The sequence below is a fragment of the Nycticebus coucang genome, chromosome 12, assembly GCF_027406575.1.
Source record: "Nycticebus coucang isolate mNycCou1 chromosome 12, mNycCou1.pri, whole genome shotgun sequence".
NCBI lineage: Eukaryota > Metazoa > Chordata > Mammalia > Primates > Lorisidae > Nycticebus > Nycticebus coucang.
This window is the reverse complement of record NC_069791.1, coordinates 90,391,589-90,414,529: the sequence shown is the minus strand read 5'-3', so window position 1 is coordinate 90,414,529 and position 22,941 is coordinate 90,391,589. Positions and strand designations below refer to the sequence as shown.

The following is a 22,941-nucleotide window of genomic DNA, read 5'->3' as shown; positions in this document are numbered from 1 at the left end:
TCCGCCAACCTATGCCTCTTTAGAGGACATTTTAAACCATTCACATTAATTGAGAGTATTGATAAGCCTTTCGAGAGACTGGTGGACATTTTTAATCCCTTTGCGACTGTGGAAGTTGGTATTTGATCAAAAATTTTCTGGGTGAGTTTACTTTTGTGGTGGAGGATTACGCTGGTCTTTATGGAGGACAGGTCTGAGAATATCCTGGAGAGCTGGTTTAGTTGTGGCAAATTTCTTCAACATGTGAATGTCATTGAAGTATTTAATTTCTCCGTCATAAATGAAGCTCAATTTAGCTGGGTACAGGATCCTGGGTTGAAAGTTATTTTGTTTTAGGAGATTAAAAGTCAATGACCATCCTCTTCTAGGTTGAAAGGTTTCAGTAGAGAGATCTGCAGTTATTCTGATATTCTTCCCCTTGTAGGTAATGGTTTTCTTTCATCTGGCAGCTTTCAGAGTTTTCTCCTTCATATTAACTTTAGTGAAATTAACTATGATGTGTGTGGGGGATGTCTTATTTTGGTTGAGTCGTGCTGGAGTTCTGAAACTCTCTGCTATCTGAATTTTGGAATCTCTTGGCATGTTTGGAAAGTTCTCCTTCATAATCTCATGGAGAAGAGACTCTGTGCCTTGTGAGGCCACTTCATCACTTTCGGGTATCCCTATAAGACAAATATTGGTTTTCTTCAAAACATCCAAGAGCTCTCTGTGAGAGTGGTCTGTTTTTGCTCTCCATTTCTCTTCTTCTTTGAGGGTTTGGGAGCATTCGAAAGCGTTGTCTTCAATGTCAGAAATCCTTTCTTCTGCTTGCTACACTCTTGTTACTGAGGGATTCTACTGTGTTTCTCAGATATTTGAGGGATGCAACTTCTTGTCTCAATGTGTCGAAATCTTTGATCATTTGGTCTTTGAATCTGTTGAATTCTTGAGATAACATTTGGAATTCTAATTCGATCTTATTTGCTATCCAGATCCTGAATTCAATTGCTGACATCTCAGCTATTTGTTTGAGCATGGGGTCTTGTGCTGTTTCTGCCCCATTGATCCTTGGGGGAGTTGATCTACTCTGATTATTCATATTGCCAGAGTTTTTCTGTTGATTTTGCCTCATGATTGTTCTTTACCATTGCCTCTGGCTGTCCTCAGAGTTGGGGAGGTGTCTCTACAAGATTAGACCCCAGCAGGATCACTATATTGTTGCTGGATCTTTGTAGGGAGTGACCCTGTGTAGTTCCTCTGGGGATGCTCTAGCTAGGGAGTTCTGGTTGTGGAAGCAGCTCCAGTTTGTGACACACCTGGATCCAGCAACAGGGCTGGGGGTGGTGTGCATGGTTCTGGAAGAGCCCAAGGCTCCAGCAGTCTCTGGCCAGGAGAAGAGCTCTGCACAGAGGCAGGGAGGGCTCCAAAGTGCACGCAGCTACCAGAGTCCGTTTCCAGATGAACGGGCTAGTGTGGAAGCTGGGAGGACACAGGATGATGCAGGGATGCATGGCTCCTGCAGTTCCTGGTCAAGGAATATGGAGGCCCGGTGGGTGCGGGTCACCTGTTGGGGGTCATTGCACAGCTCTTATGGAGGTCTTGGTGGTGCCAAGCCCAGGAGTTTGAGGTTGCTATGAGCTGTGATGTCACGGCACTCTACCCAGGGCAACAGCCCAAGTTTCCAGTGTGCCAAAACCATCTCACTCTGTCCCTAAGGATTAAGGCTGTAAGGCAGCTCAGTCCCCACCTTGAGGCTGCTCAGTCAGTAGGTTACTTTGACCCGCCCAATCCTTGCTCTGAGACCCTGAGGACGGAGCTTGCCATGGCAGTTCTTTCACAATGGCTTCCTGCGCCCAGCTCAGTGGCTCAGTCTGGGGCCCCAGACAATGCACAAAGTTCTCCACACTCCTGCTCAAGCTCTCCCCAAGGCAGTTCCACTGAGTGCCAAGTCCAAGAACACTGAAACAGTTCACAGGTAAGGCCTTTCCGGCTTGCAGTCTCACAGCTGCTTGTACTTACGGTTGGCGGCGTGATTAGGTCGATGGAACACACGCAACCACTTGCCAGTTTCCCACTGTTTTTGTCCTCCTCTTGGGGTCCAGAAGTCCTTTGCTGGCTCCCTGTATCCTTAAAAGGATGATTATAGGCAGATCCCACCGGCCAGAGATGCCTGGAGTCTTGTCTCCCCAGACTCGCTGTTCCCAGTTGCTGGGAAGCTGTTACTCGGGCGCCATCTTTAATCTCTCTCTCTATCTTCATTGTTGTTATACTCAAGGAAGTTAATAATTTCCTGTTTTATTTCTTCCTGCACCCATATGTTATTCAACAGAAGATTGTTTAATTTCCATGTCTTTGTGTGGGGTCGAATGTTTTTGTTAGAGTTGAGTCCCATCCTTAGTGCCTTATGGTCTGAGAAGATACAAGGTTAAATTTTAATTCTTTTGATTCTGTTGATATTTGTTTTGTGATCCAGGATATGATCAATTTTGGAGAATATTCTATGCGGTGATTAATTTTAAAATTTCTTTGCTCAGCTTCTTATTGCAGAATCTATCCAACACTGCCAATAAAATCGCTGACTATTATGGAGCTGGACGAAATCAAGTTGCTCATGTCTGTTAGAGTTTCCCTTATAAATTGAGGCACATTTTCGTTTGGTGCATAAATATTAATAATTGAAATCTGAGTATTGAGTATTACCCTTAACCAATATGACATGACTATTCTTATCCTTTCTTACTTTTGTTGGTTGAAAGCCTATCGTATCTGCAAATAGAATTGTAAGATATTGCAACACCTGCTTTTTTCTGATTTTCATTTTCCTGAAATATGGATGACCATCCTTAGACCCTGAGTCTATGTTTATCTTTTATGGTAATATGAGATTCTTGTATGAAGAGGATATGTGGCCTGAGTTTTTGTATCTAGTCAGCCAACCTGTGCCTCTTTAGAGGACAGTTTAAGACATTCACATTAATGGAGAATATTAATAAGCCTGGTAAAATTTTGGATATCGAGTTTTACGAAAGTGCAGTGGACATTTTTAATCCTTTCACCACTGTGGAAGTTGGAGTTTGATCAAAAGTTTCTGAGTGAGTTCACTTTTGTGGTAGAGGATTGTGCTGGTCATTATGGAGGATAGATCTGAGAATATCCTGAAGAGCTGGTTTGGTTATGGCAAATTTCTTCAACATGTGAATGTCATTAAAGTATTTAATTTCTCCATCATGAATGAAACTCAGTTTAGCTGAATACAGGATCCTGGGTTGACAGTTATTTTGTTTAGGAGATTAAAATTCGATGACCACCCTCTTCTGGCTTGAAAGGTTTCAGCAATGTGATCTGCAGTCATTCTAATATTCTTCCCTTTGTCGATTATGGTTTTCTTACATCTGGCTGCTTTCAGAATTTTCTCCTTAATATTAACTTTATTGAAGTTAATTATGATGTGCCTCGAGATGTCTTATTTGGGTTGCATCATGCTGGGGTTCTGAAATTGTCTGCTATCTGTATTTCAGAATCTCTGGGCATGTCTGGAAAATTCTCTTTCATCATTTCATGGAGAAGTGCCTTTGAGCCTTGCAAAGCCACTTCATCGCTTTCAGGGATTCCAATGACGTGGATATTAGCCTTCTTTGAATTATCCCAGAGCTGTCTGAGAGAATGATCCATTTTTGCTCTCCATTTCTCTTCCTCTTTGAGAGTTTGGGAGTGTTCAAAAGCTTTGTCTTCAATGTCAGAAATCCTTTTTTCTGCTTGCTCCACTCTGTTACTGAGGGATTCTACTGTATTTTTCAGATCTTTGAGGGTTGCAAATTCTTGCTTCTATGTGTCAAAATCTGTGGTGGTTTTTTCTTTAAATTCTTTTTTTTTTTTTTTTAAGAATGGTGATAACTTTTAATAGTTTTATAGTGACAACATACCAATTTTCATATGTGTACATACATTTAAATAGACCATAAATTCCCATATGACAGAATATCTACCTCTTGGCAGAAAAAACATCTTTCCAACTAAACAGCCTTAATACTGAGAAAAACAAATGTGAGGTAAGTTTTCATAAAAAGTGACTATACCCTATATTATTTTTACTGTAAAAATTCAAGTAGTTATAAAATCCTTGTCTCAAAACTCAAAAATGGAACTGTAACACACATCTTCAAATGAAACAATATTTTGATTATAAATAGATAAAATAAATAGTTACTTCTGCTGAAATTCAATCATGCCATTATTTTCATGTATGTCTATATGGGATTTTCATTGTGAATAAGAAATATCTGTCCCTTTTTAAATCAAAGTATATTCTAATTATGAAAATGTTATTTCTTTTAAAAGATCGCTTTTCATAGGATACACACTGATTAGTATTTTAGTTTTTAGGAACATCTTTAGAATGAGTACTGGCCTTTTAACTGCATCAGTTGAAATGTCAAATTCTATTTTTTTCATTTTCCCTAGTTATCCCAAATCCTCTTTTCTCATTTTATGTTCAATGTGCAGGACTTTTAACTGGCACCAAGTAGTCCTCCTATAAAACCCAATTTTTTCAAAGTAATCTTCCAGTTTTCCAATTTCCAATTAACCCCACGGAACACATTTAATGAAAGTCATCTGAACAGAATCAATACAATTTGAATCAGAACAAATTAACTTATTTTACATTATGTAGTGACCTGTGCAATCAACATTCAATAACATTCAGTGTTCTCAGAACGAAATTTGTCCTTTTAACAAGACAATATATATATAAACTAAATAGTATACAGTGCTCTGAAGTTGGCACTGAAAAGTAAAAAAAACAAAACAAACAACAAAAAAAAACCAACACTGAACTATTTCTTTCAGCCTTAATGTTATTTTCAACTCCTTTTATACCAGGCTGGGCAATGACCTTCAGCAAAAATAACAGAATAATTCTCTAACTAAAAAGTGTTGTTTTCAAATAAACAAAGTAGTTTTACAATGTTCTCACAGCCCCAAAAATGACATATGAAACCCCCCCCCACAGAAATTCTTCTGAGGTATTCCATCTTCACTTCTCAAGGGCATCCACAGCAAGTGAATGCTCCTTTTCACTCCTCTCAATTACATGCACTGAGACCTCTCTTTGAATTTATGAAATTTGTACCACTTGCACCTATTGTGGGAAACTTCCCTTTCGAAGGAGTCCCCTTATGCACAAGTTTTTGTTGCAGTCAGGTTCCTGAGCAGAAGAATTTGGTTATCAGATTCAGAAGTTTCTGCTGGAAATTCAGTTTGTCTCCCAGTCTCCTGAGCTGAGCAGCACACTCCTCTTCCAGCTCAGTGTGCGCGGGGCTCGGTTGCGCGTTCTTACGCGCCTTCTTCCCGGCCATCTCCGCAAGTACCGCCGCGAATGCTGCTGCGGATCCTGGGGTCTCAGTCTCCCAGCCTGAGCACCTCGGGCGTCTGCAGGATGCGAAGTGCGCACGGGCAGCCGGGCGGGACTGGGTGGCGGTACGGGAAAATCGAGAAGCACGAAGCTACCAAACGCACAGTCGTGCCGGGAACTTCTGAGGTCCTTTTCTTTAAATTCATTGAATTCTTGAGACAATTTTTGAATTTCCTCTCGAATTTCCAATTCCCACTTTTCCTTCATTCTATTAATCTTGTTTGCAATCCAAACTCTGAATCCGATTTTTGACGTCTCATCCATCTATTTATGAATAGGATCTTCAGTTACATCTGCCATAGCTTTCCTTCGGGGGTTGATCTACTCTGTTTATTTATGTTACCAGAGTTTTTCTGCTGATTCACCCCATGATTATTTTACACCGTTTGACTAGATGAGTGGATAAAGAAAAGTTGGGTTTAGGGATCCAGAAGTAGTGATTAACCAGCCCTTTTCCCAAAAGCTAGGTCTGGTGTCTGTACCTTTTATCCTGGAGCTTTGCCGAGAACCCATACAGTGCTACGGCTTGGGAAACTGGGGACCTGCTTGGTGTGGTGGGGATAAGTGGCTCTGTCTTGTTTTCAGATGGTGTCTATCTGACCCTAGTGAAACAGTTGTTCTGGGTTGAAGTCTCAGCTATGGAGAAATACCAACAATTAAGTTACCCCATCCCCCACAGGCAACAATTGGAAAAGGAAAATCAAACCTTCCTACAACCACACACCCAGGGTACCACTTGGATAGTCCTTCGGCAATTGGCCCAGTTCAAGAGGTCCAAATCAATTGTCTCAGTCAGCATCTGACCCAGGTGGGAGAGTTTAAAAGGTCTCTGGCAACTAGATTTCAGGGGTCTGCTGACAACTCAAATATGACTTTCTCCGCTGCTCTGTGAAGTCATGATGACCCACTCAGCAAATAGATTAGTCTGGGAAGGTTTATGCCTCCTTCCCCACCTTACACCTTTGTCACACTCAGTCACTGATAACCCTGTAAGGCTTTGACTCAGTTGCCTCCAATGAACAGGGGTTTGCACCTGCCTGAATCACAGGGAGATTTATGTCTCCTCAGCCAGGGGAGGTGAGGCCTGACAACTTTGTGTGCTTGAGGCTGGAGCTGTTCACTCAGTTCCAGTCCCACCCCTGATTGATGTTACTGACAGAACAACTTTGCAGAATTTGTTTCTGTCCTGGCTAAATTCCCCTGTAGAAGAGAACCTGTGCTTAGTTCACAGAACCTGTGCCTCAGGCCCTGTCTGTGCTGCTGTCTGGTCTCAGCTGTAGTTTGTATTCACAGCAAGGTTACCTGTCAGTTCTAACCTCTGCCTGCCCTCCTTTGTCTGGGCTGATGATCCCCTGAGGGCCGGGTGCATCTTGGGCTCAGTAAAGTGGTCCTCTTGGCAGCCCTGCCCTGGGAATCTGCCGGCTCTATGTGTGCGTTTTCTAGTCCCTGCACTCCACCCAGGCTGGTACTGCCTCAGGCAAACCTTTTACCTAGGCCTGCGTTTCTATCCCAGATCTGTTCCACTGGTGGTTTCCACCTGAGAAGATGCCTGGCCTCCTCTGTTTTCCCAGAGGGACAGGGGGTGTGACTCAGGAATATTCAGGGGTAAGCCCTATTGTTGCCAAAGACAGCTACTGCTCTGTGCCTTGGGGCACTGCCACTCCTGCATGGTTCCCTCTCAACTGACTGTCCTCTCCTCACTCCTGTGCCACAGAATCAGCACTTACCAGCAGCAGTCCATGCCCTGTCCACACCTCTTGAGAAAATACCCAAGAATCTGGACTCCTGGAGGACAGGCTTCCAGACCTAGAACGGGAGTGGAGGGCAGTGCTGGGAGCTCAGAATTGCAGGTAGAGAATATATACTGTTTTATACAGTTTTTTGCCTGGCAGGAGAGCACCATGGAACGTTTGTAGGGGATGTAGGTCCAGTTTTTAGAGGCTCTTTCCTGTGAAATATAATGGGAAGACTTTTGAGCTCAGCTCTCTTGTTTGTATGGAGTACTGCGAGCTGTTCTCATGGGGGAGGGGACTCCCATCCACTTGGATATGGATTTTGTACCTTTTGATTGTATCCTTAGCATTGCAGCTTGCCTCAGCAGGATTGATGTGCATTCTTCAATCTTCTCTCTTGGTTCAGCTCTAATCCATGAGGTTACTTGCTAAACTTTTGTCCTTTAGCTCTCCTCTGGACTGGAGCCTCTGTGGAAAGCTGGCTTCAGTCAGCCATCTTGCCTCTGCCCCCCCTTCCTTAAAGGTTTATATTGTCTGAATTATGAATAGAAAATGATAATTATAATAATAGTGCTTGAGTGATTCATTGTAATTTTTTGTATTTTCTGTTTTCTGAAGCCCTGAGGAGGCTGGAGCTTACTGTTTAGCCTATGTATGTACAGAAACACAAGCACTACAAAGATTTTTTCATTACTGTAATAAGTTAATCATAAAACAAAAGGATCTTATATTCTTATCACAGAGATAATCACTTTATTGTTCTATATTATTGAAGATCTTCCCATGTGTATACCGAAATATACAAGCACAGCACACATTCATTATTATCTTCATAAACATATCAGAATAATGTGTTGAAACATGCCTTTCTTCCTTATTATGAGGTAGAGTCAATTGGATCCAATTTTGATTCAAAACATAGGTAAAATTTTGGTAGAGATTTTCAAAAGGCAGAGTTTCTGACCCTCTTCTGTGGCTGTGTTTATCCTCTAGAGAGAATGTGTAAGAGGAATATAAGTTCAAGAACTGAATTACCTACTCAAGAACTGGAGTAGGTAATCTTCTAAATATGAGATAGCAAGAAATATAGCAGAAAAAATATTCTTCAAAAACCTTGATACCACCCTATCACATCTGTGTAATATTGCCATAACTTCCCCAGTTAATTGGGTGTAGAATTTTCTACCAGGCCCTAACTTCAGTTATTCTTACTTCATTTTATACTTTGAGTGTCTTCTGTTTCTTAATAACTCAAAAAAATTTTCCTGTTTAACTCACTGTTTCATAGGAACCATAGCATATTTTATATAAATAAATTAAATCTTAACTATCTATGAATGTTAAAATACATAAAAAGTCAATTTGTAATTTTAGCAGAAAACCAGGAAGTCATTTGCCCAGCAATTTGCTAGTTTTTTTTTTCCTTTCCATACATGCTACATCTCTGATTTAATGAGGCATGGAAACTATTCTAAAAGAATGATAGTAAAAATGAGCTAAATATTTTCCCCTGCTGAGGAGAAATTCATTGGGACCAAAAATGTATAAATATGAAAATAATCTATTTGCTATCAACTGTTTCTCCTCTTTTTCTTTTTCTAGTTTTGAATCCCTGTTTTTTGAACTGGAAAACAGACAGAAAGAACTAGGCATTGCTGGCTTTGGTGTGTCTGTCACTACCATGGAAGAAGTTTTCTTAAAGTAAGTAATGATGCATGAGAAGGAGAGACAAAGAGAAACTCCTCCCCTAAAATTATATTTCATTCTGAAAGCAATTCCCACCCTGTATGTAATGAAGAAATGGTATTATATTGTTAGATATGCTAATCTATGAATCTAAGACAAATGAATTTGTGTACCTTTACTCCCCATGTGGGCTACTACTGCTGATAGTTGTGAGACTAGAGTGAGACAGCATTTCAGATAGGATGGTGATACAGAACGTTAAGTACAAACCCTGGAGCTCTGAAACTTCAGAAAACAACTAAGACTAGGTGTTGACTGCAAATAGAATGCACATATTAAACAGGAAGATTATATGTGAAGCTTTTGGGCTGGGATTTGGGTGCCTGTGCCTTTCAAGGGGAGAAAAGGTATGATTGGCCATCCTAGAGCATGGAAAAATTATAGGGTTACAGAAAATGTCCTTGGTTTCAGTTGGAGGTTTTACTGGGAATAACTTTAAAATTTTGATCTGAACTAATAAGTGATAGTTTTAGGTTTTCTGCATATACATATTAAGGAAGAACATTAATTCTTGAAAAGATTTTTTGTGTCTTTGGTTTTTCATTTATGTGTTCATTCTTATTACAGAAATTAAAACTCTTATATATTTAAATATATCAATATTTTGCTATTTTTCTTGTTTACATGAAAGATAATTTTCTAATCTGAAAATTGGATAAGCACTTTTTCTTCTTTTAGCATTATTTTTCTTTTACCAAGGTAAAATTAATTTTGTTACATGAGATCAGGGATTGATTTGAACATTTTTCCCCAACTGGTTTGACAGTTATCTCAATGTTATTAGTTTGAAATACTTTCTTCATGATTCTTAGATAAACTAATGTCTCTTTCCAGAATTTCCTATACCTATATATTTACCTATACCTATATTTCCTACTTATACCTTCCATTATTATGGAAATTCTACATTAGCTAAAATACATTCCATATTGATATTTCTTTTCAAAAATTATATAACAGTTCTCTTATTATATATGAAAATTTGTATTGTATTTTATAAGAATTGATTTTTTATTAATGATAATAGCTTATTAGACTGCAAAAGTTTTCATAGATGCTATCATCATATTCACCTGAAAAAATATTGTGTTTTATTAGTACTACGATCTTTCTTGTTTGATCTTCCTTTTTAGTAAATTGTTATATAAATACCATTTGAGATGAAATTTTTATATAGTTAAATAAACAGTCTACCAGAAACCGTAAGACTTGTGAAACTTGTTTTTAAATAAATAAAGAAAAATTTATACAACATCAGGAAAAACGTGCAAATTCATAGTAGTGTGAGAACCTTTAATTCAGTTCTCACAGAAACTGAAGATGAGGTAATCAAAATCTTCATAAGGAAATAGAGGAGTTGGATAACATAATTTTCCATCTTGATTTTTATCTTTTATTCTCTTTGTACATGTGAATATGTGTACATACACAAACACACATACTCCCCACCACTACACACACATTCATACACATCTTTATTCATAATAAATAGTGAAACATTTTGGTGAATGAAGCCATAAAGAAAACAAACTAGCAGATCTAACACTCATCCTTCTCCCACAAAAACAATAAAAATAAAGAATTAACATATGTATGTATATGCCAACGAAAATAGCTATAGGAGAGCTCTACTATACAATGAAAAACTTACAGTAATCCAGAGAAACATGTAAACAAGAGTGCCAGCATCAAAAAGTATAGGAAGTGTGTAATCTACATCACTCCATCCCTCAGTCTGGCACAGCTTGGTGCCAGGTGGGATCTCCTTGGTGTGGCCTGCCACAATGGGGAAAAGGAAAGCAGGAAGATCCCAGTAACCTCTGTCACTGTCGCAAACAATCACAGCTTTGTCAACAAGGACACCTGGCAGTTAATGCTGATGCTGGCAGATAAGCTCAGAGGCCATACTACTGTGCCTGCCCCCCTCTCTCCCCCCAAGGAGAAGGACCTATAATTGTGACCTGAGAGAAAGAGATGCCTTTGTGCCTCCTTAGAGAAGGAGGTACTGGTATACCACCAGGGCCAAAGATGCCACTTGCACTCTGTTGTCTGCTGAAGAAGTTATACACAAAGACTATGCTGCTGTACACCCCAAGGGCCAGAGTTACCATACTCTAAACAGCTAGCACCATGGTACTCGTCTGTAGGTGGAGATATTTCCTCACCAAAGCCAGTCCATAAAGTCTGGAATAGGTGAATGTTTTCTCAAATGTGCAAACATTAATGCAAGTCTATAAGAAACATGGAAAATGAAGGAAATATGACACCACCAAAGGAATATAATTTTCTAATAACTAACCTCAAAGAAGTAGAGATAGTAAAGTATCATAATTGTCCTGATAAATAATTCAAAATAATTATTTTAAGAAAATTCTGGCTGTGTGCGGTGGCTCATACCTGTAAATGTAGCACTCTGGGAGGCCAAGGTGGGTGGATTACTGAGCTCAGGAATTTGAGACCAGTCTGAGCAAGAGTGAGACCCTGTCTCTACTAAAATAGAAAAATTAGGGGTCACAGTATATGACACACCTCTTGGGGGCAGGACACATTTATAAGAGGGACTTTACCTAACAAATGCAATCAGTATAACGTAACTCTTTGTACCCTCACTGAATCCCAAATAATAAAAATAAATAAATAAAAATAGAAAAACTAACCAGGCACTGTGACAAGCACCTATAGTCACAGTTACTGAGAAGGCTGAGGGAAGAGCATCACCTGAGACCAAGAATTTGAGGTTGCTCTGAGGTATGATGATGCCATGGCACTCTACTCAGGGGAACTGAGTGAGATTCTTGGTCTCAAAAAAAAGAAAGAAGGGCGGCACCTGTGGCTCAGTGAGTAGGGCGCCAGCCCCATATGCCGAGGGTGGCGGGTTCAAACCCAGCCCCGGCCAAGCTGCAACCAAAAAATAGCCGGGCGTTGTGGCGGGCACCTGTAGTCCCAGCTGCTCGGGAGGCTGAGGCAAGAGAATCGTGTAAGCCCAAGAATTAAGAGGTTGCTGTGAGCCGTGTGATGCCTCGGCCCTTACCCGAGGGCAGTACAGTGAGACTCTGTCTCTACAAAAAAAAAAAAAAAGAAAGAAAAAAAAAGAAAAGAAAGGTCCATGCTATAAGAACATTGAGATAGACAACTCAGGAAAACAACACATGATCAAAATAAGAAGTTAAAAAAAAAACTTAACAAAGATCATGGAAAAGAACTAAACAGAAATTCTCAAGCTAATGAATACGATAAGTAAGTCAAGAATGCCATAGACTTCAATAGTAAAATTCATCAAAGAGAGAATCTTCAAACTCAAAAACAAATCATTTAAAAATATATACCCAGAAGAAAAAAAATCATTTGCCATAAGAACATTTTCACTAGAATATTCATCACAGCTCAATTCACTATTACCAAGACATGAAACCAGTCCAGGTGCCCATCAACTAATAACTAGATTAACAAATAGTGGTATATGTATACAATTGAATATTATTCAACCACAAAAAAGATAGAGACTTTACATTTTTTGTATGAACCTGGATGTAGTTGAAGAACATTTTTCATAATAAAGTATCATAAGAATGGAAAAACAAGTATCCAATGCATTCAATGTAATATGAAACCAATACATAAATAACTACACACCCACACAAGAGAAAAACACAGTTAAATTCAAGGGAGGGGAGAGAAGGGAAGCAGGAAAGAGGAAGAAGGAGGGAGATCGATAAACTCTCACCTAATGTGCACAGTATGGGTATATAGCACACCCCCTGGGTGAAGGGCTCAACTACAACTTGTACTTTACTTAACAAATACAAACAATGTAACCTAATTATTTATACCCTCATATTAATCTTAAATAACAAAGAAAAAAGAAAAAGAAAAAATTTAATAAGAGGATAAAAAAGAAAGTGAATTAATACATGAAATCCAAGAAGAAGAAAGAAATGGGCAGAAAGTTTATTTAAAGAAATGGTTGTAGAAATATTCCCAAATATTGGGAAGGAAATGGACATCCAAATTTACAAAGTTCAGAAGCCTCAAGAGTATCAACCCAAAGAAAACTACTCCAGAACATACTTTCAATTCATATAATCAAATGCTCAATACTCAAGGAAAAAGAAAATACTTTGAAAGCTGCAAGAGCTAAGCTCTCCATCATATATAAGGGAACCTTTATAATATGATAAACTGGATTTTTCAGAGAAGCCTTGCTGGTTTGGAGAGAATAAGATGATACGTTCAACAAACTGAAGGAAAAAACTGTCATCTAAGAATACTATGCATAGTAAAATTTCCCTTTAAAAATGAAGGGTAGAGCAAGATATGATGGCTCATGCCTGTAAATCTAGCACTGGAAGTCCAAGATGGGTGGATCTTCTGAGCTAAGAAGTTTGAGACCAGCCTGAGCAAGAGCAAGACCCTGTCTTTAACAAATAGGAATTGTGGCAGGTGCCCATAGTCCCAGCTACTTGGGAGGCTGAGGCAAGAGGATAGCTTGAACCCAAAAGTTTGAGGTTGCTGTAAGCTATGATGTCATAGCACTCAATCCAGGGCAACAAAGTGAGTTTGTCAAAAAAAAAAAAAAGAAGAAGAAGAAGGAAGGAAGGAGAGAAAGAAAGAAGGAAGGAAAGGAGGGAGGCAGATGGGGAGGGAGGGAGGAAGGAAAGAGAGAGAAAGAAAGAAAGAAAAGAAAGGAAAGAAAGGACTTTCCAGAGAAGTAAAAACTGAAGGGATTTGTAACCACTAGACATCCCTTACACGAAATGCCCAAGGAAGTTATTAAAATAGAAACAAAAATAAGCTAAACAGTGTTATAAACTCCCCTTCAATAACAAGGAAATTATTAAAGTGGAAACAAAAATAAGCTAAACAGTGGTGCAACAGATATGAAAATATATGTCCTATTGGTAAAAGTAAATATATGGACAAATATACATTAATGTGACTGTGATGTCAGTACATAAATTGCCTTAAGCCTAATATAAAAACTAAAAGATTACATTTTTTAATGGATACACAATGTAAAATGAAGCAAAATCTTACCAACAGAACACAAAATGTGTTCAGGGGAAAAAAAGTATATAATTTTTGTATGCAGCTGAAGTTCTTCAAAACTTAAAAGAGTAAGTTATAAAATGTTTTATGCAGATGTCAAACTAACAACAAAGAAAAAGACCATAATATAGATAACAAAGATAAAGATAAAATATTCAAAGTAAATTACTATTAAAGATAATGAAATGAGAAAGGAAGACAGTAAGAAAGGAATAGAAGTACAAACTGAGAAAGGGAAAACAATGAACAAAATGGCAATACTAAATACTTATCTGGTGAGAGGTTTATTATTCAAAATATATAAGGAACTCATACAACTCTAGCAGGACATCAGAGTGAGAATCTGTCTACACACATACAGATACACAGTGAGTAGAATGAATTAAAAGGAACTTTCTTATGTTGATGAGTGTCATTTGAGTAACAGCTTCACTGAAATTATACAATTTCAAAAGTATTGCTATTTTCCTGAAGGTTATAGCCAATAGATTAAGAGAAGAAAATGAATGGATGCATAAAGACTGGAAATTATGCTAGTTCAAATTGGATAGGCTATATTGCAGTAAAAAAATTTACTCTGAAAACTTAGTGTTTAACACAACAAAAGTTAATTGCTCAGATAAAAGTTAATGTAAGTTGGATGACTTGGATATCCATCCATCTTGTACGGACTCAGCAATTCAGGCAGCTAGATGACTAGATCATCATACATAAGTCTTAGAAATTAGTGAGGCACAAGAAAGAACTTTTAATATTTCTTCCCAGAAGTAACATAAGTACTTCTCATTCCCTCTGCTTTGAACTAATCACATGGCACCTTTAAAAATTCTGCAAAATGCATGACTGTGGAGTGTATATAATCAGTGAGCAGTAAATGTCTATTCCATGGAAAAACATAAAATAAAGGTCACTGTCTTATATGGTGTATTAATGCATCCAGAAAATACAATAATATATGTGCTTATGTGTACGTATATTTGTGTGTGCATATGCATGGATGTGTACACACTCACAAATGTTTAGGAGTAGTAAGAGAGGTCATTAATGTTACTTGGGAAAGGGATCTATGTATTCAAATCAATAAAACATTTCTACAAATTATGGATAAGTAGTGAGGAAATGTAAGAAAAATATATTCACAAAATATAAGATAGATTTTTACCAAAGTAAAATAAAAAAGATACCTAAAAATATTTATAATTAAAATTATGTTATCATGCTTTATAGAGAAATAGTTTTGAAAAGTCAAATTAATTTGAAAGGCTTCAAATCATTCAAGGAATTTCTTTGATGAAATTTGACTTAGAAATTAAAAACAGTATGAGCTCTAAATGCCAGGAAACTAAATAACAAACTTTAAAATAATCTATGGATCAATAAGGAAATAAAAAGGAAGTTGGAAAGTATTTTGCACGGAACGAAAACCTATAAGATATCAAAATGTGTAGGATATCATTAAAGAATTTTAGGGGAAATTTTATAGAACTAAATTTTAGACAGAAATAAAGTTTTTAAATCTTTGACCTCTGACTCCACCTTAAGAAACCGGAATTGAAGAGCACAGTGACTCCAAAGTAAGTATGAGGAGGGAAATAGTAGTTATCAAAATAGAAACCAATAAAATAGAAAGTAAAAAAAGTAGCAAAAATATGGAACTAACAGCCCATCCTTTAAGAAGATCAATACAGGGGGGGCGGAGCAAGATGGCGGCTGAGTAACAGCTTCCTTGCATCTGGGCACCGTGAGTCTGGGGAGATAGGACTCCAGGCATCTCTGGCTGGTGGGATCTGCCTATCATCACCCCTGCGAGGATACAGGGAGTCAGCGAGAGACTTCTGGACCCCAAGAGGAGGACTAAAACAGTGGAAAACCGGCAAGTGGTCACGTGTGTTCAATCCGTCTAAAACAGCCCACAACTGTAAGTTCATCACGTGTGTTCAATCCGTCTAAAACAGCCCACAACTGTAAGTTCAGTAGCAGCGAGACTGCAAACCAGAAAGGCCTTACCTGTGAACTGTTTTGGTGTCTTTGGACTTGGCACTCAGCTGAACTGCCTTGGGGAGAGCATGAGCAGGAGTACGGAGAACTTTGGCCATTGTCTAGGGCCCCAGTCTGAGCCGCTGAGCCAGACGGAGCTAATAGTGTTTGGCTCTGGGTCACAGGGAGCCACTGTGAGTGATCTGCCCCGGCAAGCTCCGCCCTCAGGATCGCAGAGCTAGAATTGGGTGGGAGCTGGTAACCCAGAGATCAAATAGCATAAGGGCGGGGTATAAGCCGCCTTGCAGCCCTAACCCTCAGGGGCAGAGTGAGACCAGTTTTGGCACACTGGGTAAGTGGATAGCCACTTCAGCAGTGATTCCAGCGACAAGCACTTTCCTGGGAAAGCTTCTGCTCAGCAAGTGAACAAGTTCAAAGTGCCTTTTAAGTGGGCTGAAGAGAGATTTAGTGTGTTACCTGCTGGGGTTAGAGAAATCAGCAGCCTCCAGTCCTATCAGAACTGTGATTAACATCCCATACCCCAGAAGACCACGTGTTGCCCAGACAATATTCAATGACATATACATACTGCTTTGTTTTTGGTTGTGTTTTTCTTTGGTTTGGTTGTTTTTTTAGTTTATTTTGATGTTGTTGATGTTCTTATGTTTTTTAAGTTCAACCTTTTCCATACAGATCCTTTTTCTTTCTCAATTTTTCTAGTTCAATTATAATTTCCCATTGCTGCCTTTTTCAATAATTAGAACTTCATTTTTGCTAGTGTTTCTACCGCTATTATTTGGTTATCCACCCAATTTTATCCCGCAAAGTTTTCTGTTTGCTTGTTTTGGTTTGATTTATAGCATTTTTGTCTTTCCTCTCTACTTGGTGAAGGTGGGGTACTGTGTCTCTTCAGGTTAGCAAAGAGCTGCTGACCTCAAGGGAACCACCCAACTGGGCACCCCCAGAAGGTAGGGTTTTTTTAAGGTTGTGTCAAAGTACCCTACTGTATACCTATATTGCTCTGTCTCCCTCTTTCTGTGCCTCTCTTCTTTTTCTCAATATTCCTTTTACCCACCCCCTCTCCTTTCTCTATTTTTCTTTGTTTTTCTTATCACTCGGTCCTCCTTTCTTTCATCCCATTTTTGCTCTTCAACCTTCTCACCCTTCTGGTCCTGTAACCCTTAGTCCACAGGCATGAGAACTTAAAGAGCAAGAGGAAGTGAAAGGAAAATTAGGGCAAGGAAACAGATAAAAGAAATCACTCATGAGGAAGAATCAGCAGAAAACTCCAGGCAACATGAAGAACCAGTCCAGAACAACCCCGCCAAGGGACCATGAGGTAGCTACTGCAGAGGAATCCACGTATACAGAAATGTTAGGAATGACAGAAAGGGAATTTACAATACACATGTTGAAAACAATGACAGAAATGATGGAAACAATAAAGGAAACTGCTAATAAAATGGAAAATAACCAAAAGGAAATCCAAAAACAGAATCAAATAAGAGATGAACGATATGAAGAATATAAAAAGGATATAGCAGACCTGAAGGAACTGAAACAGTCAATTAGGGAACTTAAAGATGCAATGGAAAGTATCAGCAACAGGTTAGACAAATGCAGAAGAAAGAATTTCAGAGGTAGAACACAAAGTTCTTGAGATAACTCAGATAGTAAAAGAGGCAGACAAGAAGAGAGAGAAAGCAGATCGTTCCCTGTCAGAATTATGGGACTTTATGAAGCGTTCCAACATACGAGTTATAGGAATTCCAGAAGGGGAAGAAGAATGCCCCAGAGGAATGGAAGCCATACTAGAGAATATTATAAAAGAAAATTTCCCAAATATCACCAAAGATTCTGACACACTGCTTTCAGAGGGATATCGGACCCCAGGTCACCTCAATTCTAACCGAGCTTCTCCAAGACACATTGTAATGAACCCATCTAAACTCAAGACAAAAGAAAAGATTCTGCAAGCTGCCAGGAGTAAGCGCCAGTTGACCTACAGGGGCAAATCCATCAGAGTGAACGCAGACTTCTCTAATGAAACTTTCCAAGTAAGAAGACAATGGTCATCTACCTTTAATCTACTTATACAGAACAATTTCCACCCCAGAATTCTGTACCCTGCTAAGCTAAGCTTCAAAATTGACGGAGAAATCAAATCATTTACGGATATACAAACATTGAGGAAATTCGCCACAACAAGACCAGCTCTACAGGAAATACTTCAACCTGTTCTGCACACTGACCACCACAATGCATCAGCAGGAAAGTAAGAACTCAGAAATTTAAGGGCAGAACCTAACCTCCACACTGATGCAAAAGATAAACCTAAGCAATGGACTCTCACAAAATAAGACAAATAGAATACTACCACACTTATCAATTATCTCAATAAATGTTAATGGCGTGAATTCCCCACTGAAGAGACATAGATTGGCTGACTGGATTAAAAAACACAAGCCATCCATCTGCTGTCTGCAAGAAACACACCTGGCTTCAAAAGACAAATTAAAGCTCCAAGTCAAGGGTTGGAAGACAATTTTTCAGGCAAATGGAATTCAGAAGAAAAGAGGAGTTGCAATCTTATTTTCAGATACATGTGGATTTAAAGCAACTAAAGTCAAAAAAGACAAAGATGGTCACTTTATATTGGTCAAGGGAAAAATACAACAAGAAGACATTTCAATTCTAAATATTTATGCACCCAATTTAAATGCTCCCAGATTCTTGAAACAGACCTTACACAGCCTGAGCAGTATGATATCTGATAATACCATAATAACAGAGGACTTTAACACTCCTCTTACAGAGCTGGACAGATCCTCTAAACAGAAATTAAACAAAGATATCAGAGATTTAAATGAGACCCTAGAACAACTGTGCTTGATAGACGCATATAGAACACTCCATCCCAAAGATAAAGAATATACATTCTTCTCATTGCCCCATGGAACATTCTCCAAAATTGATCATATCCTGGGACAAAAACAAATATCAATAGAATCAAAAGAATTGAAATTTTACCTTGTATCTTCTCAGACTTTAAGGCACTAAAGGTGGACCTCAACTCTAACAAAAATGGTCGACCCAACCCAAAGGCATGGAAATTAAACAATCTTCTGTTGAATAAGAGATGGGTGCAGGAAGAAATAAAACAGGAAATCATTAACTTCCTTGAGCATAACAACAATGAAGACACAAGCTACCAATACCTGTGGGATACTGCAAAAGCAGTTTTGAGAGGAAAATTCATCACTTTAGATGCGTACATTCGAAAAACAGAAAGAGAGCACATCAACAATCTCACAAGAGATCTTATGGAATTGGAAAAAGAAGAACAATCTAAGCCTAAACTCAGTAGAAGAAAAGAAATATCCAAAATGAAATCAGAGATCCATGAAATTGAAAACAAAAGAATCATTCAGAAAATTAATGAAACAAGGAGTTGGTTTTTTGAAAAAATAAATAAAATAGATAAACCATTGACCAGACTAATGAGGAATAGAAAAGTAAAATCTCTAGTAACCTCAATCAGAAATGATAAAGGGGAAATAACAACTGATCCCACAGAGATACAAGAGATCATCTCTGAATACTACCAGAAACTCTACGCCCAGAAATTTGACAATGTGAAGGAAATGGATCAATATTTGGAATCACACCCTCTCCCTCGACTCAGCGAGAAAGAAATAGAGACCTTGAAGAGACCAATTTCAAGCACTGAGATAAAAGAAACAATAAAAAATCTTCCAACCAAAAAATGCCCTGGTCCAGATGGCTTCACTCCAGAATTCTATCAAACCTTCAAGGAAGAGCTTATTCCTGTACTGCAGAAATTATTCCAAAAAATTGAGGAAGAAGGAATCTTCCCCAACACATTCTATGAAGCAAACATCACCCTGATACCAAAACCAGGAAAAGACCCAAACAAAAAGGAGAATTTCAGACCAATCTCACTCATGAATATAGATGCAGAAATTCTCAACAAAATCCTGGCCAATAGATTACAGCTTATCATCAAAAAAGTCATTCATCATGATCAAGTAGGCTTCATCCCAGGGATGGAAGGCTGGTTTAACATACGCAAGTCCATAAACGTTATCCACCATATTAACAGAGGCAAAAATAAAGATCACATAATCCTCTCAATAGTTGCAGAAAAAGCATTTGATAAAATCCATCATCCTTTTCTAATTAGAACACTGAAGAGTATAGGCATAGGTGGCACATTTCTAAAACTGATTGAAGCTATCTATGACAAACCCACAGCCAATATTTTACTGAATGGAGTAAAACTCAAAGCTTTTCCTCTTAGAACTAGAACCAGACAAGGTTGTCCTCTGTCACCTTTACTATTCAACGTAGTGCTGGAAGTTCTAGCCAATACAATTAGGCAAGACAAGGAAATAAATGGAATCCAAATGGGAGCAGAGGAGGTCAAACTCTCTGTCTTTGCTGACGACATGATCTTATACTTAGAGAACCCCAAAGACTCAACCACAAGACTTCCAGAACTCATCGAAAAATACAGTAATGTTTCAGGATATAAAATCAATGTCCACAAGTCAGTAGCCTTTGTATACACCAATAACAGTCAAGATGAGAAGCTAATTAAGGACACAAATCCCTTCACCATAGTCTCAAGGAAAATGAAATACCTAGGAATGTACCTAACAAAGGAGGTGAAAGACCTCTATAAAGAAAACTATGAAATCCTCAAAAAGGAAATAGCAGAGGATATTAACAAATGGAAGAACATACCATGATCATGGACGGGAAGAATCAACATTGTTAAAATGTCTATACTTCCCAAAGCAATCTACCTATTCAATGCCATTCCTATCAAAATACCAACATCATACTTTCAAGATTTGGAAAAATGATTCTGCGTTTTGTATGGAATCGGAAAAACCCTTTATAGCTAAGGCAGTTCTTTGTAACAAAAATAAAGCTGGGGGCATCAGCATACCACATTTTAGTCTGTACTACGAAGCCATAGTGCTCAAGACAGCATGGTACTGGCACAAAAGCAGAGACATAGACACTTGGAATCGAATTGAAAACCTAGAAATGAAACTAACATGTTAAAACCACCTAATCTTTGATAAACCAAACAAGAACATACCTTGGGGGAAAGACTCCCTATTCAATAAATGGTGTTGGGAGAACTGGATGTCTACATGTAAAAGACTGAAACTGGACCCACACCTTTCCCCACTCACAAAAATTGATTCAAGATGGATAAATGACTTAAATGTAAGGCATGAAACAATAAAAATCCTCCAAGAAAGCTTAGGAAAAACACTGGAAGATATTGCCCTGGGGAAAGACTTCATGAAGAAGACTGCCATGGCAATTGCAACAACAGCAAAAATAAACAAATTGGACTTCATTAAACTGAAAAGCTTCTGTACAGCTAAGGAGACAATAACCAAAGCAAAGAGGCCACCTACACAATGGGAGAGGATATTTGCATATTCCAATCAGACAAAAGCTTGATAACTAGGATCTATAGAGAACTCAAATTAATCCACATGAAAAAAGCCAAAAATCCCATATATCAATGGGCAAGAGACATGAATAGAACTTTCTCTAAAGATGACAGATGAATGGCTAACAAACACATGAAAAAATGTTCATCATCTCTATATATTAGAGAAATGCAAATCAAAACAACCCTGAGATATCATCTAACCCCAGTGAGAATGGCCCACATCACAAAATCTCCAAACTGCAGATGCTGGCGTGAATGTGGAGAGAAGGGAACACTTTTACGCTGCTGGTGGGACTGCAAACTAGTACAACCTTTTTGGAAGGAAGTTTGGAGAAACCTCAAAGCACTCAAGCTATACCTCCCATTTGATCCTGCATTCCGATTACTGGGCATCTACCCAGAAGGAAAAAAATCCTTTTATCATAAGGACACTTGTACTAGACTGTTTATTGCAGCTCAATTTACAATCGCCAAAATGTGGAAACAGCCTAAATGCCCACCAACCCAGGAATGGATTAACAAGCTGTGGTATATGTATACCATGGAATACTATTCAGCCATTAAAAAAAATGGAGACTTTACATCCTTCGTATTAACCTGGATGGAAGTGGAAGACATTATTCTTAGTAAAACCTGGATGGAATTGGAAGACAAGAATGGAGAAGCATTAATCCTATGTACTCAATATTGATATGAGGATAATTAATGACAATTAAGGTTATGGGGTGGGAAGCAGAAAGAGGGTTGGAGGGAGTGGGGTGGGGCCTTGGTGTGTGTCACACTTTATGGGGGCAAGACATGATTGCAAGAGGGACTTTACCTAACAATTGCAATCAGTGTAACCTGGCTTATTGTACCCTCAATGAATCCCCAACAATAAAAAAAAAAAGATCAATACAACTAATAAACTGATAGCCAGTCTTAATAGGAGAAAAAGGAGAGAAGACACAAATTATAAGATTGAGAAGGAGACAGGTGATTTTGCTACAGATTTGATAAATATTTTTAAAAAACCACTAACACTAATTGTATGCCAATAAAATTGATGATTTAGATAAATGAACAAATTTATTAAAATACAAGCTATCAAAACTTACTCAAGAACAAATAGATAATGTGACTATTTGTCTATTTAAAAAATTCAAAACATAGTTTAAAAATGTCTCATAATGAAAAATCAGGTAGAGATGAATTTAGTGGTGAATTTACCAAATATTTAAGGAAGAAATAATATCAATTCTATAGAAATTTTTCAAGAAATTACAGAGAAGTGGATTCTTAACAACTTATTTTTTCAGGTCATTATTACCTTGATAGCAAAACCAGACAAAAGTATTAGAGAAGAGGAAGTCAAAAACCAATATATCTCATGAACATAAATGCAAAAATGATTTTCTCATTATATCAAAAAATTACTAACAAAATTTTAGCAAATCAAATTAAACACATAATAAAATTGACAATACATTTTAACTAAATTGGGTTTGTCTCAGAAATATAAGGTTGGTTTAGCATTCATAAATTAGTGTAATTGGCAGATGTAGCAA

The 22,941-nt window shown here is 38.1% G+C and overlaps 2 protein-coding genes across 2 annotated transcripts in view; one reads left to right on the top strand and one right to left on the bottom strand.

Annotated features, from left to right (window-relative positions):
• The window catches only part of LOC128562026 (phospholipid-transporting ATPase ABCA3-like), a 119,277-nt gene that overhangs the window by 47,008 nt on the left and 49,328 nt on the right, over window positions 1-22,941 (top strand). The window contains exon 9 of the mRNA XM_053556641.1: window positions 8,728-8,826. Within this exon, the coding sequence (XP_053412616.1) occupies window positions 8,728-8,826 (99 nt within the window). The remainder of the gene's footprint in view (window positions 1-8,727; window positions 8,827-22,941) is intronic.
• LOC128562764 (phorbol-12-myristate-13-acetate-induced protein 1-like) lies at window positions 4,678-5,336 on the bottom strand. Its single transcript, XM_053558068.1, has one exon. It carries the CDS (start codon window positions 5,334-5,336, stop codon window positions 5,178-5,180), a length of 159 nt encoding a protein of 52 aa, XP_053414043.1. The 3' UTR covers window positions 4,678-5,177.

Excerpts from the sequence above, each read along its gene's own strand:
- LOC128562764 (XM_053558068.1), bottom strand. The coding sequence starts at position 5,336 with ATGGCCGGGAAGAAGGCGCGTAAGAACGCGCAACCGAGCCCCGCGCAC.